Genomic DNA, 26,471 nt, shown 5'->3' on the forward strand with positions numbered 1-26,471 from the left:
GAAACTATAAAAAAATTCTTTTATTATTTTTATTTATTTTTGTTTGTTTATTTAATTTTAAACCAATGGTAGTAAGAATATTTTACCTTTTAATGAATGTCATTTTTGTGACTTTCTTTTTCTAATGCCATTTTTGGAACAAAAACTCAAAAAGTGATATTATTGACAATTGCCCTTTTTAAGTATTAAACTAAATAATATGTACTTTAATCAACAATCTAAATGCTCTTGGATTAAGGAGACACATTCACAATCTAAGAATAAAATTTAATTACAAGAGAAACTATCAAAAACTGTCAAGTTAAAAAAAAATTAGCAAGAACTGTCGTAACTCAAAGCTCTTGGATTAAACCAAACATGTATGAATCTACCAGCATAAGATAATTCAACCCTATAGTCCAACACGACACAGTTTGTCGAGATTTCACTATCAAAAGATAAGGGCTCAGCCAAAAACTATTAGATTGCAATATGCATATTGTTGTATATTGCGCAATGATGGATTTGTCAAGCTGTTGCCTGTTGGGTTAGTGGAAAGAGTGAGAGGGCAAAACAATCAGAGTTGGAGAATGAGAGGGACACAACACAAGTGGATTCTAAGATAAGATTATGCCTACTTGTGACAATCAAACTACGACACGTGTCTGTTTGTCTCTGTGAGATTTGGTTTAGAAGATTTGATGTTGACCTCTCTTTCTCAATTATTCTCTCCCTTTATTTTTCTCTGTATCATAATGTTGTCTCTTCTCGTGTCTCATTACTTTGCTACTTTATAGCACTTGTGTTCCATTAAAAATGTTAACAACGAGTTTAGTGTTGCAATCATTTTTTTTTTTTGGGGGGGGGGGGGGGGGGGGGGGGGGGTTGCATATTTATTTTGTACATTTATTCGTTTCTTGTAACACAAGTGTTTGTTACACTTGTATGTGGACAAGAACATCTTTGTTATTTTTTATTGCATACCTATTAGAATTGATCAAAACATTCAAAAACTTTTGAATAATCAAAAACATGCATCATGCATTAAGATGAATATAACATCTCCAAGCTAAGCAAACATGCAAACCGGTCGATAAACAATAATCCAAAGACCAAAATAAAAAGGATTAAAACATTTCTAGGCGGGTCTTGGAGTGGCCCACTCAACCCTGAGGATGAGATTATCATAACCATAACCATTCAGTTTGTTAATAGCTCGCTGAGCGTCTTCCCTGCTCACGAAATTAACGAAACCAAACCCCCTGCTCACTCCGGTCTTCTGATCAATCGCCACATAGACACGCGTGACAGCTCCAAACGGGTGGAAGAGCTCCATCAAGTCCGGTTCACGCGTGTCTTCAGACAAGTTAGTCACACGCACAGAGTTCTCATCGTTCCTCCTCCTCATGTCCGAGCCACCAGCGCTTCTGTCCGCACCTGCTCTCATGCTGGGCGGGACATAAGCCGCCTTGCCAGTTCCAGGTGCGGCGGATACGGCAGATGTTTCCCCTGTGGGTGGCTTGTCGGTAAAGACATCGGCTGGTGCAGCTAGATCCTTGTAAGGGCACTTTGATGTCCAGTGATCACCTTTCTTATGGCATGTCCTGCAAACCATGAGGACTGCACCGCCTTTACTCAGCTGAGATAGGCTGTCTCCAGCTGCCTTTGATTCATCAGCTTCGGTACCTGAAAATATTTAAATACCCGTTGAATACTATTGGAAGCACCAAAGTGAAAAAATCCACAACATTTCAAGAAAAATACAATCAAATCATCACATTCGATGGGGCTTTTATAAGTACAATGGTTCGCTTATGGAGGAGACTTATCAAGAAACCCTAACTAACATTCACAAGGATTAACCTAACTTATACATCAAGCTAAGAACAAAAACAGGGGAAGCTTCACAGAACAAAAGCGTGAAGCTTTTAATAAACTAAAAACCTAAAAATTAAAATCTTCACGATTCATATAATATCAGACAATGAATTAGATTCTGTCCTAAAGCTAGAACGGATTCAGACAATGACCAGACAAGAGACAGAACATGATCAAAATGTTACAAAAATCTAGAGTAAAAGCTTCATGATTCATATAGTATTAGACAGTGAATTAGATTCGGTCCTAAACTAAGCTAGAACATATTCAGACAATGACCAGACAAAAAAAACAGAACACGATCAAATGTTCAAAAATCTAAAGTGATTAGAGTTTTATGACCCAAATCATCAGCAAATAGCAATAATTTACCAGTAGCTAGAGTAAAAGCTTCATGATTCATATAGTATCAGACAAATGAATTAGATTCGGTCCTAAACTAAGCTAGAACAGATTCCGACAAGGACCAGACAAAAGACAGAACACTATCAAATGTTACAAAAATCTAAAGTGATTAGAGTGTTACAATCCAAATAATCTGCAAAGAAGAATAATTTAACAGGATTTATAATAAAAGCTTTATGATTCATATAGTATCAGACAATGAATTAGGTTCTGTCCCAAGGTTAGAACAGAACAACATCAAATATTACCAAATCAATCAAATCAAAGTGTCTCTTATGATCCAAATCATGAGCAAAGAACAAGACTTTACCAGGAGCCCTAGGCCGTTCCATAAGAATCTCCTCCGTCGACACCATCGTGAGCCGGCCACCGGCGTCCTCGTTCGCGGCGTCTCCGAACTTAGGCCAGCTCCTCCGCTCAATTGCTCGTTTGTTGAGCAGCGCGGAAGCTAGCTTGCGGACGCGCGACTTGGTCGTGATCTTGACCTTGCTCCCTTCGTCGTTGAACTTGTAGTCGATCACCGTCTTCAATCCGCTCTCGTCAGGGCCGATCACTTGCTTGGGAGGGAGAAGGAAATCGAGGTCGTCGTCTTCGTCCATCTCTCCCCATCGGAACTTGCTCGTTTTCTGCTGGGGATCGATCGTCATCGTGCGCCGCTTTGTTGTTGTTTGCCCTTTAGGGTATCGTTTCTTTATCGAGAAATCGGCCAAAAAAACACTGAACTTTGCGGGAATTACCAAAAGAAATCTGGACATATGGGCTAGCCAATAAAATCATGAACTTTTGTTGACTTTTCGGGTTTATTAAGAAACTTACGATTGACTGACCAGATTAACACACCGTTAACCGAGTTAACTGTTAATTAAGCGGACGTTTATTTTGGGTGTTAAAGTATACGACGTCGTTTCATCACTTTATCTGATTAAAGACAAACGACGTCGTTTATATAGCTGTGTTATTAAAAATATGGGTTTCCTACGGCTCGAACTCGTGTACTCGGGTTTAATGGTAGGGATTTTTGCCACTGAGCTAGTGGACTTTGCAATGGATATACGAACACAGTTTCTTTTATTCTTCGAATCCGAGTTAAAGACAAATTAATGAAACGACGCGTTTTATATTAACTTTTTTATTAAAAAGATGGGGTTCCATCGACTCGAACTCGTGCACTCGGGTTTAATGGTAGGGGTTTTTGCCACTGAGCTAGTGGACTTTGCAATGGATATACGAACACAGTTTCTTTTATTCTCTTTGAATCCGAGTTAAATGAATCAAAAAGAAACGACGGCGTTTTCTCCTCCGATTGGTATAAACCCTAAATGGGCGAAATCATAAATCCAGTTCGCGATTCAAGCTCGATTCTCTTCGATCTCGTCCTTAAGAATCTCGATTCTCATCTCTCCTTCTTCGAGTATCGCATGATGAGTTCGGGTTGTGAGGATTCGTCTGTGAATACGATGGGAATTCGTGGTATCCCGGAGCAATGCGGCTGTGGTCGAAGAACTGGGATATACACATCAAAAACGAAGGTCAATCCAGGAAGAACTTTCTTTAGATGCCCAACGTTTCAAAATGTAAGTGTTTAATTTGATTGTGTTTAAGAAAAGAACATAAGATTCAATGGCTAGGTAGTCAGTGAGAAATTGTTTGAACAAAAGATTGTGTTCATGATTTGTGTCTAGGATCACTTGTATAAATGGGTAGATGAAGCTGTCTACGAAGAGGTTCAAGATGCATTGCCAAAAGTTGAGTGCTTTGCATCAGATGTTATGAAACTTAAAATGGAGATCGAAAGCATGAAAACCGTGGAGGAAGAGTTGAAAGAAGATGTCAGGAAGGCGAGCAATGAACTTAAGAAGCTGAATGTGATCATGAAAGTGGGTTTTTCGGTCGTTTGTTTATGCGGTGTGGTATGTCTTGTGTTGATCATGTTTGACAAAGCATATGGGTTGTCTATGAATAGCTACTAGGAGACTCTGTTTATGTAAGGCTATGTTTATGTAAGACTCATGGTTCATGTAAGGCTATGTTTTAAGACAATGTTTCAGTAATGTTTATGTTTTACTTCTTGATTGTTTATAGAAGGACAAATGAACACACCAATGAACAGACCATCATGATGAAAACACAAAGATAATAACCGACAGTTTCAAATTAAAACAGCAGGAAGAAAAGAAAGAAAAAGGTAGTTCTTGTTCCAAAAGCATTCAGACAGAGACACTATCATAAACAACACACAACGAAAGCATTCAGACAGAGACCATCATAAACAACACACAAGCATCTAAAAAAACCATCTTCCCCACGCTGCTGTCTGTGATGCTTCAGCTTGTGAGGATTGAGGAACTTCCCATCGTGATGATTGAGCTTGTGAGGATTGACCTTCTGAAGATTGAGGAACTTCCCATGCTGATGCTTGAGCTTGTGAGGATTGATTTTGTGAGGTTTGAGCTTCTGAAGATTGAGCTTGTGACTCGCCAAAGTGTAGTCCCTGCAACATATAAATGAATTGTTAGACACATTACCGAGAGCTAAAAAACAATGAGATAGAAACTAAGACCCTAACCTGATATTTCCTTGGTCTGCCTCTTGGTTTCTTAGGTGGACTCTCAACAAAAGCCTTTCGACATGTATTCTTGTAGTGCCCTTCTTCTTTGCAATTAGAGCAAGTCATTACCCTGTTCGCACGACTCAGCTTGGTAGTAGACACTGTCTCATTGGTTCCCTTCTTTCGATCATGGTTTTTAGGCCTACCAGGCTTGCCATTTCGATTAGGTGGTGGAATCACACCTAATCTATTGGTCCGAGGCCACTCTATCATCCCATTTACAGGTCTGATCCCAAAACTGTAGGTTTCACGCCACTTAGAGGTTGTGTAGAAAGGAGCAACAAATTCAGAGAGTTTTCTTCCCACGCCAAGGATGACCTTAGCAGCATGGATGCATGGAATACCATTCATTTGCCAGCTTCGACATGCACAAGTCTCATTCTCCAAATTCACCACATAAGACTGGTCTCTATCTTCCACCTCAGTCTCTGGCCCAATTGCCCAACGCAGACTACATTCTTTTGACTTCTTCTCAACCCTGTCTAACTCTTTATGTGTCTTTGGGGTGAACCTAGTCTTCCTGTCCTTAGCCATCTTAGACCTATTGTAGTTCCTAGTCATACATTGGCGCCTAATCTCCTCTAACATGTCTAGCAGAGGTTTCTTCCTAGGCTCCCTGATGGTCTTGTTGAAGGACTCACACAAGTTGTTCAGATTATCATTGCAGTAGGAGCCTATCTTGAAGAAAGCTCTAGACCAAGTCTCTGGCTTTGTCTTTATCAGAGATGCATGTGCGCCAGGATCATAGTTCTTAAGCTCGTCCATGTTGTAGTTGAACATACCAGGAGTGTAGCTCCTTGCAATGAACCAGAAGAACCTCTGTAACCTTAGATCTTTTCCACCTTTCCTCCAGTTCTCGTAGATATGGCGACAACACTGTCTATGCTCAGCTTCTGGAAGGAGAGTATGAACTGCCTTCACTAATCCCTACAAGATCAGAAAAAAAAAGAAATCAGAAACAAGAATCAAACATTCATTGAGTATCATGAAAGCAAAGTGTTTACCTTTTGTTTGTCAGACATTATAACAAAGCCGTTCCCATTTTCCAATCCCAAATCCAAGGCCAAACGCTTCACAAACCAATCCCAGTTTGTATCATTCTCTATCTCCACTACAGCCCAAGCAATAGGGACAATCCTATTGTCTCCATCTCTTCCAACCGCAGCCAACAACTGTCCCTTGATGTCCCATTTCAAAAAGGCTCCATCTAAGCCAATAACAGGCCTACAAGTCTTCTTCCATGCTTCCTTTTGTGCTTGGAAACACATGTAGAGTCTATAGAACCGCTGCTTGCTTCCAACCGTGGCTCCTGGTATGGTCTCAATTTCCATGGTTGATCCAGGATTGCTCCTCAATATCTCTGCTTGGTAATCCCAGATTTTATCAAAATGCTCTTCATGGGTCTTCCTCCTTTCTTTCATCACCTTCGTCTTGGCCTTAATGCATGAGTTTTCTAAAACTTCCATCTTATACTCCCTCAATATCTCAGCCTGTATCTCCTTTGCCGTGAGCTTAGGATTCAGCCTTAACCTCTCAGCAAATAGACTTGCAATTGCTGACCTCTTAAGTATCTTGGAATACCCTGTCCTCTCACACTTATGGTCATTGACGTATGTTTTTACCATCAACTTCTGTTTCCTCCTATCATACGAACAGTAGACCATCCAGGGACAAGGAGCCTCATCATCTCTCATCTCAGCGGCACATTTTGCACCCATCTTCAAGCTACTGGATCTGTAGTACTTGATGTTGTATCTGGTTTTCAGGGTATACCTCAGACAAGCATGTTTGAAGTCCTCAGCATCTGAAAATGTCTTGCCTAGCTGAAGGAGCTCCTCTGGATCAGTGTCTTCTCTGTAAGCTTGCGCAGGTCTCATCTCCTCTTCATTCTCATCATCTGATGACACAGGATCAGGGATTTTATCATCATCCCATGCATCATCATCGCCTTCGTCTTCATCAACCTCACAGTCATCATTTTTTGCTTTATCACCAAAATAAAGACTCAAATCTGTACAACCAACTTCCTCAATGCCAGCAATACCGTTCTCATCTTCCCTACCATCATCACCTATATCCCCAAATTCCTCAATCTGGAGAAATTCTTCTCTGTCATCACCATCATCACCTAGACTCCTCTCCGAGTTTACCTTCTGCTTCTTCGATTGTCTAGGAGACACAGGCGACCCGCCATATGAAGTTCCCCGCCTTGTCTTCTTCGCAACTGTTGATGCCAACATCTCAGTCTCTGGCCATTCCTCTCTGTCATCACCAGAAGGAGCCACATTTACCTTCTGCTTCTTCGAAACTCTAGGAGACAGAGTTGAACCACGCCTCGTGGCCTTCACCGGAGATGGCGACCCATATGAAGTTCCCCTCCTCGTGGTCTTCTCCGGAGATGACGCAGGCGACCCATATGAAGTTCCCCGCCTTGTCTTCGACGCCTTCGACACCTCTGTAGATGCCAACATCGATATCCCTTCAACGCTTTTACGAATCCTCGATCTCTCCGGCGATGACAAACTCACAGAAGCATCGCGTTCTCCACCCTTCTTCGACTCTTGAACCGCTTCGTCACTCCCGTAATCGAAATTCCTCATCGCTCCGAAAATCATTACCTCCCTTCCATTCCTTGTGAACTTCGTCTTTACCATCTCCTCACCATTACAAGAGAAATCCCCAAATCGATTTGAGAAATTAGGGTTACGTTCAAACACGGGTTTCATTTTGTTTGATTGAAATCAAACACATCTTTTGATCAATAAAAATAAACATGTGTGATAATCTTCCGAAAAGTCCACTAGCTCAGTGGCAAAACCCCCTTAGGACCACGAGTGCACGGGTTCGAGTCCAGCTAACAACAATTTTAATTAAGCAAAACGACGTCGTCTTGAGATTTTGTGTTTAACAAAACAACTGAATGAAACGACGTAGTTTCACTAAACGGAAGTAATTAACGGTGAGTTAACACTGTCTTAACTGTCGGTTAACGGTGTGTTAATCTGGTTAGTCAACCGTAAGTTTGTGAATTAACTAAAAAAGTCAACAAAAGATCTGGGTTTTATTGGTCAGGCTCGAGTACAGGTTTCTTTTGGCAATTCCCGCAAAGTTCAGTGTTTTTTTGGCCGATTTCCCTTTCTTTATCTGTCTGTGTGTGAGCTTCCTCCGGTAACGTTGTCTCTATGACTGAAAACGCAGCGTTTTTGTTCTTCTGGAAAATAATTAAATGTTTTTGTTTTTTTTCTTAGCACGTCGAGGTCACGTGTTCGAATTTTTTTGGAGGATTTTTCTTCTAAAAAGTTTGTTTTAAAGGCTTTAAGCTATACGCAATGGGCCCAAACACTCGGTGTGAAATAAAATAGTATGCGGGCAGCAGATGATGATGATGATGTGTCAGAGTAGTACTAGACAGAGATGAAGAGAACCAAAAAAGTGTCTAGATATCTTGTTTTATTTTATATAAAAATGTTAAATGAAGGTTGGTAATGTATGAATGCAAAATGCTTTGCTAGAGAATGGTGATGGTTTGACACAGGGCCGTGCCTGACACTAAGCACATCAAGCATGTGCTTCTAGTTCAGATTGATTTTAAATATCCAAAGGACCAATTTCTCATAGAAAATCCTCAGTAGCACAGATGGTTTTGTGTTCACCTAGTGTAGTTAGAGGTTATGAGTTCAATCTTTCTACAAGAATATTTAGCTTTTATTTTATAAGTTCATAATATGGGCCAAAACAAATTTCTTGCTTAAGGGCCAAGAATTTTCAGGCCCGGCCCTGGTTTGACATGGCAGTACACACACACTTGACACTTCATTCCTTACTTGTGATGTTCCTCGTCATAGTCTTGTTTTTTTTTTTTTTTGGTAAACATGTTAAGATTGCATTACCAGTTTTTGAGTTTGTGACAGAAGGTACAAAGGATACTAGTAGCAGAAAATACAAACACCGAAATGAAACTACTAAACAACAACAAAATACAGTAAAGAAAAACACGATTGAGGACGGACATCGAAAGACGAAGGAGAGAGCACTCGAGAGAACTTGTGAGAGTTGCAAGAGTACGCAACAAGCAAGCTCAGAAACTCCATAGTAAGGCATCAGTTATAATATGAGTCACGAGCCGGTAATATTGGCTTGCCCAGGCACTCGCCTCCAAAACATGACCTCACCACGAAGCCCTTCCACCTGCAGAGAGCAAAGACACCAGCGAGAGCTCGGAGCTCGCAGCAGACGACAATGGGGCCGCACCAAAGCGGCGAAATCGACGAACCAGAGCCTGTCGAAGCCCCAGACACCAATCACCACAAACAGCCACCTCTGCTCCTCCCTCCTGAAGATCAAAGGTAACAGATAACTCCAACAACCCGTAAGACCCTCACCGGAACCACCAACACCCCAACAACAATCCCACAATCGCTCTTATTTGGGTAGACAAATGGATGATAAACCCGCCACTTCCACCAGACCCTGCACGATAAAAGGAGCTAACACCACAGGGCAAGAACCAAAGCACTAAAACCCTTACTGCAGAGATGCTAGCGACACTCGCTGTCACCGGGAATGAAGACGAAGGTAGACTACAACAACCTAAGACCACAAGACTCGCCGGAATCCGCCACCGGCTGAACGGCGCCAATCAAAATTAGGGTTTTTCGAAAGTTAAGAGAGATAAGAGAGAGAAGAGAGAGAGATGATTAGGAAGAGTTTCTCTTTGGATTCCGTCATAGTCTTGTTCATCAGCTACATTGTGAAGTTTGATAATGAACCTTTTTTTTATTGATATATGACAATTGAGACGTGTCTTGTTTTGTGAATTCAAATCAAAGTAAAAGAAGCGAACAAGAGACAGATAATATGTGACATCAATAACCGTAAAAACGAAGTCTGACGCTAAGATTTTGGATTCAAAAACGTAGGGGTCCTAACTATCTAAGAACCGGTTCATGAACAGGATCTGTCTAAAGGAGCTCTGGTAGAGATGAGTATATTCAAGATGGTTCTTAATAAAATAAAAGATTTTGCGCGTTTGGTTAACAAAGTCAATAAACAAGATCATGCACATGTGGCCTGATATTCCACTTCATGGACACATTCCACTTCATGGACACAAAGCCTGTTTTATAGTGAGATATATTCCTATAAACAAGATTATGTATGACAAGAAGAGTCCTATAATATTAGCAAATACTCCTCCTACATTACTATAAACGAATATACATATCGAATCATCATTGCAGCAAATGTCACAATTATATATTTGGAATCAGACAATTGACATTTCAACTACTTATCTGTAAACTATTTTTATTTTGCTTGTCATTAATTAATAACTTTTTAAATCATTTTGGAGTTATTTCACTTGATTATTTGTTAGTGCATGCATGCATGAATCTTACAAGAGTTTTGTGGGTAGGAACTAGGAATAGTTAATAACTATATTCATTTAAGATGTTATTTCTTTTTGTGTAATGTGTCGGTTGATTTTATAAAGAGATATGGGATTAGGAAATTATATGACGCAGGTCATATGAGAAAAGGAAAATATACAAAAGCTAATGAGAAAAGGAAAGGCAGTCATATGAGAAAAGGCTTTTGGTATAAATAGAAGACGTCGAGACCTGATTTGAGCATCCGATTGAAAAGAGAGAGAAGAGCAATAAGAGATATAGAGAGAGAGACCAAGAGAATTAGCAATTAAAAAAGAGTGTTTCATAGCATAAATAACAAAACTTTTCTCCCAGGCACGTAAGTCAAGAAGAGTCTTTATCCAGTAAACTTTTCTTACCACCTGCAATTACCCTCCAGACTTTACCGTTCTAGGCAACTCTTGCAGAAAACTTTCGAGGGTTTTTTCAAATTCTTTCCTGTTTAACGCTTTACCCACCAGCCACTAACCGAAACAGCTCTTTAACCACCGGGTTCTTCCCCCGACCCGGGTCGGAGGGACCGCCGGCGACAGCTCCGACTTCCTCTGGTTTCCCTTCAATGGCAAGCAGTCTTGATATGACGAAGCACTTAAACGCGCTGGCCCAAGATGGAAGGGGTTGAGACCAGGAGCTTATAATCTTTAAGGGAGGTTTCCCTAGACAAGCTTTTCTAAACGGATCCAACCTTTCTACAATCTCTCAGTGTGTACTGAGCAAGGAGACACCCAAAATCTAGAACAAACCTCTGAATCTCCAAAAGGACCGAAGCAGAACAATGGCAAGACGTCTCTCAACAGCCGAAAAAGGAAAGGCTGTAGCTTTGGATAGCCATGAACCACCACGAAAGGCCAGAGTCAGGATTCAAGCCCCGGACACCACGAACCTGATAGCTAAGCACTCCCTCACTTTGATTGGGAAAGTCACGAACCCTTCGGTGCAAAAGGTCTGGTCTCTAATCCCATTTTTCACTGAACACTGGAACACTGAAGTTAGACCTATAGGAGCAGACCTCGGACAAGGCATGTTTCAGTTCCAGTTTGAACTGGAATCAGACCTACTAGCTGTTCTTGAGAAAAGACCATACCACTATGCTAGATGGATGGTCATACTCCAACGATGGGAGCCTACTATCTCACCTTCCTTTCCGTCGCTGATACCTTTTTGGATTAAAGTTCAAGGTATACCTTTACATCTCTGGGAAGAAGGTACAATCAAAAGCATTGGTGAGGATATCGGAATCTTTGAAACCTCCGAGATTACTCCCACCTCGGTACGTATGAGAGTTCAGATAAACGGCCGACTACCCCTCATAACATCCTCTGTCATCGAGTATTCAACTGGAGAAGAAGTAACCGCCAGGCTGATATACGAGAAGTTAGAGAAACACTGCTCAAAATGTTTCCGACTGGACCATGAGATTAAAGACTGTCTGGATGCAAGGGCAGAGAAGAAAGCTAAAGAAAAAGAACAGAACAGCCTATTTGAGGAAACAACTAACAGGAGAGTTCCTGAAACAACAACAAAAAGGCAAGCTGAACCTTTCCGGTTCACAGCTTCAAGAAGCAAGGAAGAGACTCCAGCCCCTGCTCTCATCACTGATCTCAGAAAACCAGTCGGCTTTTGTACCGGGAAGGGCGATCTCGGACAATGTTCTAATCACTCATGAAGTTCTCCACTACCTCAAAACATCTAAGGCGGAAAAGCATTGTTCAATGGCAGTTAAAACTGACATGAGCAAGGCATACGACCGGTTGGAGTGGGAGTTTATTGAACTGGTCTTACAGCGACTAGGATTCCATCAAGTGTGGATAAACTTGATCATGCAATGTATATCCACTGTTACATATTCTTTTCTCATCAACGGCTCGCCTAGAGGAAAGGTATCACCGAGTAGAGGTATCCGTCAAGGAGACCCACTCTCACCATACATATTCATCTTATGTAGTGAAGTGCTCTCGGGACTTTGTAACAGAGCACAAGAAGAAGGAAGACTACAAGGCGTTCGAATTGCAAGGGGGTGTCCCCGAATAAATCATCTCCTCTTTGCGGATGATACAATGTTCTTTTTGAGCACTAATTCGACCTGCCGAGCTGCCTTACGAGACATATTACAACGATATGAGGAGGCCTCAGGACAGACTATCAACCCCGAGAAGTCAGCCATCACCTTCTCGAAGCATACTCCTTCGGATTTGAAGCAAGCAGTCAAGGATGACCTCCAAATTCAAAAAGAGGGCGGTACTGGAAAATACTTGGGACTACCGGAGCAATTCGGTAGGAAGAAGAAGGACCTCTTTGCATCAATAGTGGATCGAATCAAGCAAATAGCAAGTGGTTGGTCAACAAAATTTCTCTCTACTGCGGGAAAAATGGTCATGCTGCAAAGTGTTCTCAGCGCTGTACCGTCCCACTCTATGACTTGCTTTAAACTCCCCATTTCGCTATGCAAGAGGATACAGTCTACGGTTACTCGTTTTTGGTGGGACAAGAGAGAAGGCGAGAGGAAAATGGCGTGGATTGCATGGGATAAGTTTGCTCAGCCAAAGTTTAGAGGTGGACTTGGATTCCGAGACTTTGAAAGTTTCAACGATGCTCTCTTGGCTAAATTGAGTTGGCGCCTAACTCAACACCCTGAAGGACTTTTGGGACGCACTTTATTTGGAAAATACTGTGCAGCGGAGGACTTCTTACTCTGCCCTGAAACGGATGCGATCTCCCATGGATGGAGAGGAATATTGATAGGACGAAACCTGCTACTACAGAATCTAGGTTGGGTGATCGGAGATGGCCAAGACATCAAGATATGGAGTGACCCATGGCTCAGTTTCGTAAAACCGGAAAGACCCTTTGGCCCCCCACCAGAGAGGTACACACAAAGTACGGTTGCTGACCTGCTGGTTACCGGAACTACGGAATGGAATTTGCAGGAAATTAGACGTATCTGTCCTGCCTACGAGCAGCAAATTCTGAGTATAAAACCAAGCAAAAAGGGAGCGAAAGACAAAATGGTTTGGCTAGGTACTAAGTCAGGAGAGTACTCGACAAAAACTGGATATGCAGTTGCAAGCCTGTCCCAGGTTGATGAAGATGACCAAAACAACCAAAACATAGTTGACTTCAACTGGAACAAATGCGTTTGGGGTCTCAACACTGCACCCAAAATCAAAATGTTTGTATGGAAAGCTCTGCGTAGAGCCCTCCCTGTGGGAACTAGACTGATCGAGCGACATATTAACGTCGACCCAAGATGCAAGAGATGTGGAGAACCTGAATCTATAACTCATCTTCTGTTCCACTGCCAGTTTGCGAAGGATGTGTGGCTCGCTGCTCCCTTCAACCTTGGCTTTGACAGTAGCGGAATTATAGATTTAATGGAATGCTGGGAACACCTGAAGAACCTAACGTGCTTACCCCCGACAGGTCTAGCTACGGGAAACCTCCCCCCCTGGATACTCTGGTCGCTTTGGATAGCCCGCAACAACCTCTGTTTCAACAACAGAACCTCGAAGCCGGAGGACATCCTCACAAAAGCGATTGCAGGGGCGAGAGAATGGCAGAATGGACAAGAGAAGACACAACTACCAAAAAGGAACCTAGTTCCAGCAAGAACAAGAGAAGAGAGAATAAAATGCAGGACTGATGCGGCTTGGAAAGCTTCTGGAAGTATTGCGGGTCTTGGGTGGAACATCATCGATGGAAATGTGCCTCTTAGTTTTTCTGCCTTTGAGCTGAATGTCCACTCGCCTCTGGTTGCGGAGAGCATTGCAATGAGAGAAGCTATGGCGAAATGCCTTGAATTGGGTTTGGACTCTGTCTGCTTTGAATCTGATTCATCTCAGCTGATAAATGCCATAAGTGAAGAGAAGATACCATTGGAAGTTTATGGAATTGTCTCAGACATCATCCTCCTATCCTCTAGTTTTAACTCTGTTTCTTTTTATTGGATAAGCCGTGATGTTAATGCGGTGGCTGACAACTTAGCAAAACAATGTTTGGTGGTTGCAGAGGCTTTTATGGCCGAGACTTAACTTGAATGAATGAATTAGTTGTGTTCAAAAAAAAAAAAAAGAGTGTTTCATTGCTTCGTCTTGTGATCTTTATAGCATAAAGTTGGTTTAAATCCTCTTAACAATTTGTTTTTTTTTTCTCTTCCTATCTCTTTCATAAACTGCAACATAATGTCGAAAACAGAAAAGTTATGGGTCGTATCAGATACTACCATTACTAGCAAGTTTGGACATCGTCCTCCTTCTACCTATTCCATGAAGATCCAAAGCCTCTCTCAGCTCAAGACTCTCTTCTCCGGTACTGACGGATACAAATCCCGTACCTTCTCTTCCGGCAAATATAACTGGAAGTTGGTTGTATATCCCGAAGGAAACGAAAAAGACAACGGGACAGGGTTTGTTTCAATGTACGTTGAATTAGATAGCGAAAGCGTCTCGTCCACTATCTTGGCATATCTCACCTTTTTCATCTACAACAAGAAAGAAAACAAATACTTTACTATTCAAGACGATGAAGAGAAGCAGTTCAATGCATTAAGACTGGTGCATGGGTTTCCGCAAGTACTTCCGCTAGATACGTTCAACGATCCTAAAAACGGATACGTCTTTGATGGAGATGATCAGTGTGAGACTGTGAGTTTGGCGTCGATGTGATGGTTCCACTTACCAATTGGGAAGTTGTCTCCATTACTCAGGAATACTCTAAAACAAAATTCTGTTGGACGCTCAAAGAATTCTCTGAGTTGAAAGAGCATTGCTACGTATCAAGCAAGATCTTAGTGGGAGGAAGGAATTGGGTGCTGAAGCTGTATCCTAAGGGTCTAAACGCTACATATTCCGCATGGTTGTCCCTCTTTCTGCATATAGCCGATGATGAAACAGTGAAGACAGGTGAGGAGACTTACGTGCAGTGTGAAATGCGAATTCTCGACCCGTTTGGATGCGACCACTTGACTAGGACGATTAATCAAAAGCTCAGCAACTCCACCCCAAATTTGGGCTGGCATAAATTGGTGTTGTTGGCTAATCTTGAGAAGGTTTACTTGGACAAACTAGGTTCTTTGGAAGTACAGATACAATTTAAAGCTGTTTCGTCCACCAAATATTCATGAAGATCTAGTTTCCATTGATTAGTTATTTACTTATTTAAGTTTTGTTTATTCAGATTCTAGGGTTTTTATATTTATTGTTTAAAAGAATAGTTACTACCTGTCGCTATTTAGCTTTGTTTTAAAATTTGTGATGAGTCTATTAATATAAAATATCTTTTACATGTTATTTTATATATAAAAACTACATATATTTCAAAAAAGTCCATATCAAATTCAAACCGAACTGATAAACATAGTTTTTACTCCGTAAGTATAAAAAAAGAACAAAGAAAAAAGAAGAGGAAATCTTAACTAGTAAAGTCAGACGTTCCTTTCCTTTGTTCATACATTCATATGACACTTTGATTATTATTCCAGGAATCAATTTATGTCAATCTTATCAAACAATTAAAAAAGTTATTTAAATAGTTTCTTAATAAGTGTAATTTGGAAATTTTGCACACATATTAAAAAAATTATCTTTTTTTCTTGAGCAAATTAAAAAAATTATCTAAAAACTCTATTTTACGTTTTGTTCACCCACTAAATAATTTTTTGTTTCTCATTAAAATATTAAAATAATAGAGATAAAACTGAACTTTTATTTGAAATTTTTTTATTAGAAATACAAAACAACATTTTTTATGAAACAAAAATAAAATTTTAAGACAAAGTGTCTCATTGACCCTTCTCTGCTTCTTCCACAGATCGATTTGACTTTAATAAACCAGAATCGACGTCGTTTTCCAGATGGCGTCGGCGTCGAACGGCCGGTTCTTCACAATCGGCCTCGTGGCGTCGTGGTACTCGTCCAACATCGGAGTCCTGCTCCTGAACAAGTACCTGCTGAGCAGCTACGGGTTCAAGTACCCGATCCTCCTCACCATGTGCCACATGACCGCGTGCTCCCTCCTCAGCTACCTCGCCATCGCGTGGATGAGGATGGTCCCTATGCAGACGGTTTAAAAATGTGATCTTTCTTTTGATTTTTTGAGTTGGCTTGTGAATATTCAGATGGGTGATGATCCAATTAGTGAAATGTGTAGTTTTATAGCTAAAGTTACAAGCTTTTAAGGAGATAGTAATGGTTGAAGTAGAGGGTAATAAAGGGAGTTTGATTTGGTTTAGGAATAGATCATACTTACAATTCACTTTAGAGAACCTTTTGGGGGTTGGTCTGAGCTTTAAGCTGCTGAGTTCTGTAAAGTTCATTGCTTTACCTCAATCACTTCACAGTATGAACTTTATGTGGCTGTGTGAAAGTTTTGCCTAGAAGAGGAATTGTTCTTGTTATGTCTCGACACTCTTATCTAATTTTTTTTTAATTTTCATGTATATGTCAGGGTGAACCAAGTTTCCACTTGTTTGGATTCATTATGTGCGTTGCAGCCACAGCTGCGAGAGCGCTTAAATCAGTTCTTCAAGGGATTTTGCTATCTTCTGAAGGGTAAGAGATAGTATCATCTTTTAGGAGATTTATCAGCTAAGGTTCTATCTTTCGGAAGTGTTTAATGAAATTTTGTTTGAAGGGAGAAGCTAAACTCCATGAATCTCCTCCTTTACATGGCTCCCATTGCTGTTGTGTTCCTTCTTTCTGCTACACTCATCATGGAGAAGAACGTTGTTGGCATTACAATCGCACTAGCTAGAGACGATTTTAGAATCGTTTGGTATTTGCTTTTCAATTCTGCTCTCGCTTATTTCGTGAACTTGACTAATTTATTAGTCACTAAACACACAAGCGCTCTGACTCTGCAGGTATCAATACATCTCTTCTATACATTACCATCATCTAAAGCCATTCTGCGCGTGACCATCTCTTATAAACTTCTATATGACAGGTGCTAGGAAACGCCAAAGGTGCAGTAGCAGTGGTGGTTTCGATTCTAATATTCAAGAATCCTGTCTCAATGACTGGAATGTTGGGCTACTCGCTCACGGTCTGCGGAGTTATCCTATATAGCGAAGCCAAGAAACGAAGCAAATGAAAACAGAACCTTCGTTTTATTTGTTAGGTCCCTCAGGTAAACAACACAAGGCAAGTTTCTTTTGCTGTGAACAAAAAACCCTTACACAGCATCTTTAGTCCATTTAACAACACCAAAGGATCAGAGTTACCTAAAGCAATCATTTACAGGACTTCTCAAATAAGTTTTTTTTTGTTTACTGATCTTCTACAGCTTTTGTCTTAGGTTGTACCTAAGAGTAACTTCGTTTTAGTCTTTTTTGTCGATTCTTTACATCTAGTTTTGTAATATTAACATTGATTAATTAATGGAAAAGACAAAAGCCTTTTTCTTCCACCTGTCTGTCTATGTATCCAACTTATGTTCTGTAGTTCCAGGATTATCTCAGGCAAAGTTCTGTAGTGACAGCTGAATGTGAGTAATTATGTACACAATCATCATCTAACATTTGAAAATGTGAAATAACGACTCACTAGAAGCTGATCCATAATCTGTTATTAAACCGGTTGTAAACAAAACCGGAAACTTGTTGATGGTTACTTTTCTCACTTGGTTTTGGCAAAGACCGGGACTGTATTGCAATGACTGTTCTATTAATGCTCAGTTTATATGTTGATCAAGAGATTATTCAAGACCAAGGATAACTAAATGAGACTAGACAATGTGAGAGCCATGTTCTTCTGGAACAATCAACACTTGAATCTTATCCAGAGAACAAGAGAGCATTCTGGCTATAATGATCCAGCCAAGCAATGATAAAAGGCCAGTTGTATAAATGTGCATCAGTGCATGTACCTAGTAATGTCATAGAACTTTATAAAAATGTAGTGGTAAATCCTATGTTGCACGGAAGCTTCATCGGACGTCCGCTTTCCGATTCAGAATCTCACTTCCAAAACGCTTCTAAATATTCTCTTAAAAATACGTTGGAAGCTTACGATTCCGTTTTGGAATCATGCTTTCATTATTAAAAAAAAACACAATGTTTTATATCAATAAAAATATAAAAGTATAGTTTTTAATTTACATAAAATCCAAATTTTAATACTACTAAATAGAGAGAATATAAATATACAAATATTAAAATTAATACTATAAATTATCTTTATGCATTAAGGTTTTTACGAAAGATAAATCATATTTTCAGATATATTATGTTAATTAATTGTAAAGTATTAAAAATAATTAATATAATAACTTATTTTAAATTTAATTTATGTGTATTTTCACAGTTTTAATATGAAATCATTTCAAAATTATTATAAATGAATAAATACTTTATTTTAAAATTTAAATAATATAAATTTTAGTTCTAGATTTTTTAAAATTTTCTTATATATGGATATGCTTACAATACGTACGCGCTTCCTAATTTTTTTAAGAATCTCGCTTCTACGCTTCCATACGCTTCCGCTTCAACGTACCCGTTTTCGTTTCCATTTATCTGTTTCCGTTTCAATGTAACATAGGATAAATTTATATAAGTGGCTAAATTGATTTTTATCATATAAAACCAAACAATCAATAAATTGATTTATCTACTTCAATTTAATATTTTGACCATCTACTTAATGAACACTAAAATCCACATAAAACATTAATTGAATTAATGAGGAAATCTGTTGGACATATTGTTTGTTGAAACCTGTCAACACAACAAAAAACGTTTCCCAATAAAGTAAACCGGCTTAACCGGTATAAATGAAATCGCCTAGAGAGCCAGAAAGCTCCGTCCCGAGCGGCGCAAACGCCAAAATCACAGAGAGCGAGGCAAAAAAATTGCGATCTCCTTTTTTTTTTTTTTTTTGCAGCCACACCGCCACAATTGTGGTCTCACCAGATCGCTCTCACCGCTCAATTCTAATTTCCGGTAACGTTTCACGTTTTCTTTTACAGTCGCGTTTCTCGTGCGATACCCAATTTCGCGATCGTGATGCGATGCGTGTGTGGCAAAATCGATTAGGGTAAAAGATCAGTGGATCTAGCGTCAAGAGCTAACCCGCAATTGCTTAACTGTTATGCATTTGCAGTCGATATAAGTTTTTGTAATGTTTTTTTTGAGATTCAGACACTAACCAGAGGTTTAGTTCTGTATTTTAGACATGATGTGATCTTGTGTCGGAAAGAAACTAATGTTTTTTTTTGTGGATACAAGTCCTGTAATGTTTCCAAGTAAAGCAACTGCAATTTAATTAGGTTAGCTAGTGGTTACATTAAGATTCAGACACTAACCAGAGGTTTAGTTCTGTATTAAGACATGATGTGATCTTGTGTCGGAAAGAAACTAATGTTTTTTTTTTGTGGATACAAGTCCTGTAATGTTTCCAAGTAAAGCAATTGCAATTTAATTAGGTTATCTAGTGGGTTACATTAAGATTCAGACACTAACCAGACATAAACTTATGTTTTTTTTTCCCTGTCTTAATTATATTACACGCGTATTTAGTGAAGAGTTATGAAGGGGAAAGCTGCGTGGGAACCTGAATACCACAGAGTATTCGTGGAGCTATGCGTGGAGCAGAAGCTGCGAGGGAACAAACCTGGAACACAGCATTTATTTGAACCTTTTCAGGAGAGGACAGGGGCGAGGTTTAACAAGAAGCAGCTTAAGAATCATTGGGACACAATGTGCAAGCAGTGGAAGATTTGGCGTAGGCTTGTTCAGTGCAGCGATATGAAGTGGGACCCTGAGGCTAATACTTTCCGTGCCACTGCTGAAGACTGGGCTAACTATTTGCAGGTATGTGTGAATTTTTTGGTGTTTCTTAAGGTTATATATGCCTTGAGCGTTTGGTGTCCCGTTTGGATTAGGTTCGGTTGATTTGGATTTTCGGTAGTACGCTCATAAGGTCATTCGGGTTTTACTAAATTTTTGGATTGGTTTCGGTTCGGATTGGATTATAACCAATATACGATATCGCCCAAAAATATTTTGAAAAACTAAAAAGTTGACCAAAAAAATACTCTAAAATTTATAAAAAAAATTAATATATATAAAATTAATATATTTAATTAATTTTGGATATTTTCGGATTCTAATTCGGATTTCGGCATGGCTCGTATCCGAAACCCGAAAGTAGCTAACTCTTAAGTTCCATTCAGATATTTTTTTATAACGGTTTGGATCTTTTTTTTTCGGTTCGGGTGGTTATGGTTCGGTTTTCGGTTTGTGGTAAAACGTCCCTGAACTAAAGCTATGCATGAGATGATTTGTTGTTTGGATTTAATCATAGGTGAATCCTGATGCTGGTACGTTTCGGTCGAGTCCTCCTTTGTATCTCAAGAAGCTAGAGATTATCTTTGAAGGTAGTAACGTAGGAGATGACGAAGGTGGTTCTAGCAAATGCAAGAGGAAGCGTAGAAGCAGGCATCATCATCCTGAACAAGAAGTTGATACTGGATATGATGATGATGATCACGATATGCAGATAGCGTCTAATTTCTCAACTCATCATGATATGAAGATTGAATCTGATTTCTCGACCACTCATTCGAAAGGGTACTGGTCACCAGCCACACACGAGCTGTTTCTTGATTTGTTGGTCCAAGAGACTTACAAAGGAAACAGACCTAACACACATTATCCAAAGGAAAGCTGGAGACTGATGCTTGAGACCATTAATCAAAACACTGGGAAAAAGTACACAAGATCTCAGTTGAAAAACCACTGGGATTGTACTAGGAAGGCCTGGAAGATTTGGTGTCAACTCATTGGTGCTCCTATCATGAAATGGGATCCAAATACTTGTACTTTCGGCGCATCAGAAGAGGATTGGAGAATCTATTTAGAGGTAAAAAAAAACTACTCCTTCTGTTTCACTAAGATAGATATTTTTTTAAAAAATTGTTTCATAAAATATATGTTTTATGTTTTCAAGGCAAAAATTGTTAACTTCAAACAAATAAAATAAATTTATTAAAATTACTATTGGTTAAAAGTTATTAGAAATTGATTATTGCAAAAATAATGCATTTATCATAGTGATTTAATGTATGAAAACACTAAAAAATCTATATTTTAGGAACCGAAGTAGTATTTTGGTAAGTGTTTGTAGTTTTTTATAACAAAAAGGCCGTTTCACCTCTTTACCGGAAACTCAAGTGTTTGGAGCTGAAGACAAGATTATAATTTTTTTTTCTGTTTTTTTATATGCAGGAGAACCCTAGAGCTACACAGTTCAGAAGGAAACAAGTTCCTTGCGCTGACAAACTAGCAATCATCTTTAAAGGAGTTATTGAACCTGGAAAAGCTGACTTCCGTCCTTACCGCAAGAAACTACGAGACCATTCCGAGTCACCACAGCTACTACATGACCCAACTCCACTATCAACTCTCTACATAAACGAGCCAGTCACAGGAAGTGAAGATGGAGATGATGATGATGACGAAGATGCGGATGATGATGATGATGATGATAATGATGACTATGATGGTGAGCCTACTCATACTCCTCATCGCAGGAGACTTGGTTTTGCAGAGTCTCGGTTACAAGATGTTGAGATTGGAACTCCGGTATATAACTCTTTGGAGGCTAAGAGGATGAGGGAGAGTCCGTTGGCTTCGGCCAAGCAGTGCGAGTATACTATTGGTGAATGTATTGAGCGTTTGGATTCGATGGAAGAGGTTGAGCCAGGGAGTGATCTTTACATGTTTGCGTTGGATTTGTTTCTGAGGAAAGAGTACAGAGAGATCTTCTTGCAGTTGAAGAAAGCAAGTTTGAGAATCTCTTGGCTGCTTAGGCTTCAGGCTGGTCCTCCTACTCATGCTGCTTAAGTTCCTCCTTTAACAATGACCTCCCTGCTTATGTGTGTGATTAAGCAAAACTGTTTATTTATCTTTTCAGTGATGACAGTTTTTTTCTAATGTTTGTTAGTAATTTCTAAAATATGTTGGAGTAACCTAGAGCAATGTATAATTATCTTTTCAACATTTTGAGATATTAATTAGTAGTCTTTTAGATTTTCCTAAATGCTAAAAGATATCTTTATCTATCCGCTTATTGAGCTTTGAGGAATGTAATATGGAAAAGAATTGTTTGTTTACTTGTTATTCAAGAAAGAGTCAATAGCTGGTTTGGTAGAGCTGTAACAATTTCAAAGCGTGATAGTATATTTTTTTAAATTAAACTTTGGTTTGGTAGACCTGTAATAACAAAAGCTGGTTGAGTTTCTTGGATTTTTCTGTTTAAGGAAAAACTTGTAGTGGAAGTAAAAAACTTGTAGTGGAAGTAAAAAACTTGTAGTGGAGGGAGATAGTGAGTTAATGTACTTTAGCTACTTGACTCTGTCATACTTTGTGGAAAAATATCTTCACCGACATATATAGTAACTAATGAACAGTCATCATTTATGTCAATAAACTACAGTGTGTTTTCTGAATAAATGTAAGGGGGTATTAGTGGGATATGGATTTGTAGTGATTGTTAAAATTCTCAAATTCTATTGTTATTGGTTGGTGGATTCTAACATTCTTACTAAAATCTAGTGTTATTGGTTTGATGATTGTTTAATGACTTACAAAATCTCTTGTTATTCAAAAAGTTTGGTTTTTAATGATTCTAAGTTTCCATCAAATCTAGAGTTATTGGGAATTGAATTCTAGATAATTTTACTCATAAGACAAAACTTCAAAAATCTTCCATATTTCTTCTAGATTCTTAAAATCCTTGAATTAGAACATTTTCATAAACTTTTAAAATATGAAATACTCTTTATAACTCTTTACAAATTTACCAAATCTCTTAACTTTTAGAATCAACCAATTCTATAAAAATTCTACTCCCACTAACTCCCCCTAAAACTATTATTCAGTCAAAAGTCTAGTTTAGATTAATTACCTCTTTGTCGTTCAGAATTTATGAAAGCCAAAAATACAGAGGTGAAACGTACAGAGTAATAATAATTTAAGAAGTCAAATAAACTCCAAAATAAAAATACGCGCCAGGTAGGGGTCGAACCTACGGCCTTCTGCTTAGGAAACAGACGCTCTATCCACTGAGCTACAGGCGCTCTTGTTATTCTTATCTATCTTGCTGTTCTTTTCATTATATAATCATGTGTGGACTAGAAAAAGACGATAGCAATAAATTTGTCGTATTACTCTGCTAATTTATAATTTTGATCAAAAAAAATATTAATAGAATCATTTAAATAAACCATTAAATCTTTTCCGACACCAAAAATGAACCGCAAGAATCTGAGTGGTGCCATTCGCTTTTCTCCAATCCAAATACGCCAGATTTCACTTACTCCTTTCCTCCTCAGTGCCCCCATAAACCAATAGTGACCCTCTCTATCTATAATACTCTTCCTCCTCGCTGTCCTCTCACAACAACTGACTCTGTCTCTATTCTCATCGCAGCTTTATATCCTAGGAAACTTATCATCTGGTTGCCTTGGCTGCTTTTGTCTTCCTTCGACCGACCAAACTTTTGCAGATTCTCATTAGATTCTTCAAACCTTTGAGTCCTTGTCAGATTCGAGGGTCGGTGTTATATGCTTCATATCTCTCACCCAAATCAGGTTCTTGATTCCTTCAGTATACGATTCTTGATTTTACCTTCCTTTTGTCATTTTTTCCACTTCTGATTCCTATCATTAAACTCCTATATATATATTAAACCTTATATAATTTCCTAATACATACCACAAATCAATCCTCAAGTTTCAACACATACACACACAAGATGGACTTCTTTGAGCTATGTTTGTAGTTTTAACTTTTTTTCTTCTTTACTTTTAGGTATGGAGACTCTGCATCCCCTCTCTCACGTGCCTATCTCTGATAACCGGTTCGTTGTTCAAGAGATGATGAGCTCGAGCAGCGTCTGGACTAAAGAAGAGAACAAGATGTTCGAACGTGCCCTTGCGATATACGCTGAAGACTCACCCGATCGCTGGTTCAGTATCGCTTCTATGATCCCTGGTAAAACCGTTTTTGATGTTATGAAGCAATACAGTAAGCTTGAAGAAGACGTTTCCGACATAGAAGCAGGACGTGTCCCTATTCCTGGTTACCTTTCAGCTTCTTCTCCTTTAGGGTTTGACCAGGACACGTGTCGGAAGCGACCTAGCTGGGGCAGAGGATCTGATCACGATCGAAAGAAAGGAGTCCCTTGGACAGAAGAAGAACACAGGTTAAGAGAGACTATTTATTTTGTAAAGTCACCCTTTATAGATTTCTTGCGGGACAAGTTATTCCCCTGTTTTCTTAGGGCTCACATTGCTTTGTTTCTTGCGACGCAAGTCATTCCCCTGTTTACTATGGCTTAACATTTTCTTGTTCTGTGCAGGAGATTTTTGCTAGGGCTTCTCAAGTACGGGAAAGGAGACTGGAGAAACATATCGAGGAACTTCGTTGTGTCGAAGACACCGACGCAAGTTGCGAGCCACGCTCAAAAGTATTACCAGAGACAGCTCTCTGGAGCTAAGGATAAGCGCCGGCCAAGCATCCACGACTTCACAACCGTTAATCTTCTAAACGCCAATCTCAACCGTTCCTTTTCAGATCATAGAGACATCCTCCCGGATTTAGGGTTTGCCGACGAGGATAATGCCGAGGAGGGACGAATGTTTATAAGTCAGAATCACATGTTTTCTCCATCATCCTCTCCCTTTGATGCTGCCGTTCGCTTTGCTGGAGCAAATGTATTCAGTGCCAGAAGTTAAAGTAGCATATAATATTATCACCAACGACCAAAATCAAAGTTCTAATGAAGCTGAGTTGTGAAGAGTCCGAGTTGTTATATATGTGTTTTTGTGTCATGATCTTGTTTGTTTTTGTTTTTACCTGAATATTGTGATTGTATATGTGTGGTGTGTTTATGTTTACTAAATCTCTTGTAAATTATCGTTTTTGCTTCATTAACTGTAGTTGTTAATAAGAAGAAAAACTGAAATTTGATACCTGTTTCCACATAGGCGTTATATTGAAAAAAAGAATATTAAACTAACAAATTAATTTGAGGGAAAATAGGTAAATATTGTGTGCGTGTAGGCGGGAAGGTCTGAACAATTGATTTGAGAATATAAAATAGAGGCTGAGTCTGCTTTCCACTTCTAACCAAAGGATTTCATTCTTCTCATCTATTACACCAACCAACCCCTTTGCCTCACCCAAAATTATGTATATTAACATATTCAGAATAAAATAACATGGTGTTACTTACATATCTTCTGTATTAGCATAGTTCATATTCAAAGAAATGCTTGAATTAATTATCTTCTATTATAGATGAATCTTTATCATCACTTGTGACATGCTATTGCAATTTGCTAGTACTATTTAGGATAAAGAAAACAAAGTTGTTTCTTTCTCTCTCGCAACTTTATGGCTTTGTTTCTTTTGTCACTTTCGATCTGGTCGCCTCGATGGGATCTACATGCACTACACTGATGTGTACCAATTTCAAAAACATTCAATGTTCTCACGTCATACATGCATTACTATACTATACAGTTCACACTATTTGGCACATACATATATAAAAACATGCGTGTGTGTGTATATCTACACTTTGATGACTAAGATTTGCGATGCTGATAACCTTGATCAGAACAATATATATAAAGAAATGTAAAATATAGATTTAAAGTGAGATGACGCCTTGTTAGATCTTTTCCATAGCAAATGACAATTTTAGAGAATTTCTAAATAAAAGTCGCATGTTTTTATTATAAACTTTTAACTATACCAATCGTGAAAAAAATCACATGTCCAAGAATTCAAGATTATACTATTATATGAGTACACTAGCCCGACTTATACATGTATTTTCTTGATTATGAAGTATGGAAAATATTTATTGCATGCATTACTATACCAAGCAAGTAGCAACATATCCACAAAGGGCCTGGGGTGAGGATAATAACATCATGAAGAACACTGATCCAATCACGTAAGTACGAGAATCGTCGAGAAGCTAAGGCTATCCTAATCATAATAACCATATCAAATATCATTCAACTATTTAATGCGAGCAAAAAGCTGAACTATTTTTATAATTGTAAAATTTAATTAGTTTAATTAAGCACAACAATTACCAAGAAAAAGGAATGTTTATTTAAAAAGTAGTCTTAAAAGCATATTGCGTAACAAAGCACGTTCT

General features: G+C 39.0%; 7 protein-coding genes and 1 non-coding gene across 9 annotated transcripts; 6 read left to right on the top strand and 2 right to left on the bottom strand.

The window, feature by feature from the left end:
* Positions 1 to 1,000: 1,000 nt before the first annotated feature.
* Positions 1,001 to 8,206, bottom strand: LOC106352313 (eukaryotic translation initiation factor 3 subunit G). The gene is made up of 3 exons (XM_048752642.1): positions 8,016 to 8,206; positions 2,573 to 2,958; positions 1,001 to 1,665 (listed from the first exon to the last, which is right to left on the bottom strand). Exons 2-3 carry the CDS (start codon positions 2,907 to 2,909, stop codon positions 1,118 to 1,120), a joined length of 885 nt encoding a protein of 294 aa, XP_048608599.1. The 5' UTR covers positions 2,910 to 2,958; positions 8,016 to 8,206; the 3' UTR covers positions 1,001 to 1,117.
* LOC106376941 (uncharacterized protein At1g43920, Chloroplastic-like) lies at positions 3,362 to 4,858 on the top strand. Its single transcript, XM_048752674.1, has 2 exons — positions 3,362 to 3,836; positions 3,945 to 4,858. The coding sequence occupies exons 1-2, from the start codon at positions 3,582 to 3,584 to the stop codon at positions 4,230 to 4,232; spliced, it is 543 nt and encodes a 180-aa protein (XP_048608631.1). The 5' UTR covers positions 3,362 to 3,581; the 3' UTR covers positions 4,233 to 4,858.
* A 3,805-nt stretch (positions 8,207 to 12,011) lies between the features above and the next one.
* Positions 12,012 to 14,327, top strand: LOC125579069. Its single transcript, XM_048742444.1, has one exon. It carries the CDS (start codon positions 12,012 to 12,014, stop codon positions 14,325 to 14,327), a length of 2,316 nt encoding a protein of 771 aa, XP_048598401.1.
* A 40-nt stretch (positions 14,328 to 14,367) lies between these two features.
* Positions 14,368 to 15,459, top strand: LOC106369202. Its single transcript, XM_013809317.3, is given in 2 exon segments — positions 14,368 to 14,924; positions 14,927 to 15,459. Coding segments are annotated over 2 exon segments (939 nt in total). The 5' UTR covers positions 14,368 to 14,477; the 3' UTR covers positions 15,419 to 15,459.
* Positions 15,460 to 15,804: 345 nt separating this feature from the next.
* On the top strand, positions 15,805 to 17,700 carry LOC125584362 (probable sugar phosphate/phosphate translocator At3g11320). The gene is made up of 4 exons (XM_048752742.1): positions 15,805 to 16,367; positions 16,741 to 16,844; positions 16,927 to 17,155; positions 17,239 to 17,700. Exons 2-4 carry the CDS (start codon positions 16,774 to 16,776, stop codon positions 17,383 to 17,385), a joined length of 447 nt encoding a protein of 148 aa, XP_048608699.1. The 5' UTR covers positions 15,805 to 16,367; positions 16,741 to 16,773; the 3' UTR covers positions 17,386 to 17,700.
* Positions 17,701 to 19,089: 1,389 nt separating this feature from the next.
* Positions 19,090 to 22,326, top strand: LOC106352323 (L10-interacting MYB domain-containing protein). Of its 2 annotated transcripts, none has more exons than XM_013791976.3 (4): positions 19,090 to 19,234; positions 19,811 to 20,104; positions 20,598 to 21,155; positions 21,521 to 22,326. In XM_013791976.3, exons 2-4 carry the CDS (start codon positions 19,820 to 19,822, stop codon positions 22,136 to 22,138), a joined length of 1,461 nt encoding a protein of 486 aa, XP_013647430.2. In that variant the 5' UTR covers positions 19,090 to 19,234; positions 19,811 to 19,819; the 3' UTR covers positions 22,139 to 22,326. The 2 variants fall into 2 exon arrangements, with proteins under 2 accessions (XP_013647430.2, XP_013647438.2); XM_013791984.3 differs by having other exon boundaries at positions 19,101 to 19,234; positions 19,816 to 20,104.
* Positions 22,327 to 23,300: 974 nt separating this feature from the next.
* Positions 23,301 to 23,373, bottom strand: TRNAR-CCU. The gene has a single exon. It is a non-coding gene; the product is annotated as a tRNA-Arg (tRNA).
* A 197-nt stretch (positions 23,374 to 23,570) lies between these two features.
* Positions 23,571 to 25,281, top strand: LOC106352340 (transcription factor DIVARICATA). Its single transcript, XM_013791994.3, has 3 exons — positions 23,571 to 23,886; positions 24,107 to 24,500; positions 24,657 to 25,281. Exons 2-3 carry the CDS (start codon positions 24,109 to 24,111, stop codon positions 25,030 to 25,032), a joined length of 768 nt encoding a protein of 255 aa, XP_013647448.2. The 5' UTR covers positions 23,571 to 23,886; positions 24,107 to 24,108; the 3' UTR covers positions 25,033 to 25,281.
* Positions 25,282 to 26,471: the final 1,190 nt, after the last annotated feature.

Source organism: Brassica napus, chromosome A1 (assembly GCF_020379485.1).
Source record: "Brassica napus cultivar Da-Ae chromosome A1, Da-Ae, whole genome shotgun sequence".
In the NCBI taxonomy this organism is placed as follows: Eukaryota; Viridiplantae; Streptophyta; class Magnoliopsida; order Brassicales; family Brassicaceae; genus Brassica; species Brassica napus.

Coding starts and splice junctions, on each gene's coding strand:
- LOC125584362 (XM_048752742.1), top strand. CDS start 16,774: ATGTGCGTTGCAGCCACAGCTGCGAGAGCGCTTAAATCAGTTCTTCAA. Junction 16,845..16,926: donor ATTTTGCTATCTTCTGAAGG/GTAAGAGATAGT, acceptor TTTTGTTTGAAG/GGAGAAGCTAAACTCCATGA. Junction 17,156..17,238: donor CAAGCGCTCTGACTCTGCAG/GTATCAATACAT, acceptor TCTATATGACAG/GTGCTAGGAAACGCCAAAGG.
- LOC106352323 (XM_013791976.3), top strand. CDS start 19,820: ATGAAGGGGAAAGCTGCGTGGGAACCTGAATACCACAGAGTATTCGTG. Junction 20,105..20,597: donor ACTGGGCTAACTATTTGCAG/GTATGTGTGAAT, acceptor ATTTAATCATAG/GTGAATCCTGATGCTGGTAC. Junction 21,156..21,520: donor ATTGGAGAATCTATTTAGAG/GTAAAAAAAAAC, acceptor TTTTATATGCAG/GAGAACCCTAGAGCTACACA.
- LOC125579069 (XM_048742444.1), top strand. CDS start 12,012: ATGGCAGTTAAAACTGACATGAGCAAGGCATACGACCGGTTGGAGTGG.
- LOC106352313 (XM_048752642.1), bottom strand. CDS start 2,909: ATGACGATCGATCCCCAGCAGAAAACGAGCAAGTTCCGATGGGGAGAG. Junction 1,666..2,572: donor GGAACGGCCTAGGGCTCCTG/GTAAAGTCTTGT, acceptor AAATATTTTCAG/GTACCGAAGCTGATGAATCA.
- LOC106352340 (XM_013791994.3), top strand. CDS start 24,109: ATGGAGACTCTGCATCCCCTCTCTCACGTGCCTATCTCTGATAACCGG. Junction 24,501..24,656: donor TGGACAGAAGAAGAACACAG/GTTAAGAGAGAC, acceptor TGTTCTGTGCAG/GAGATTTTTGCTAGGGCTTC.
- LOC106376941 (XM_048752674.1), top strand. CDS start 3,582: ATGGGCGAAATCATAAATCCAGTTCGCGATTCAAGCTCGATTCTCTTC. Junction 3,837..3,944: donor GATGCCCAACGTTTCAAAAT/GTAAGTGTTTAA, acceptor ATTTGTGTCTAG/GATCACTTGTATAAATGGGT.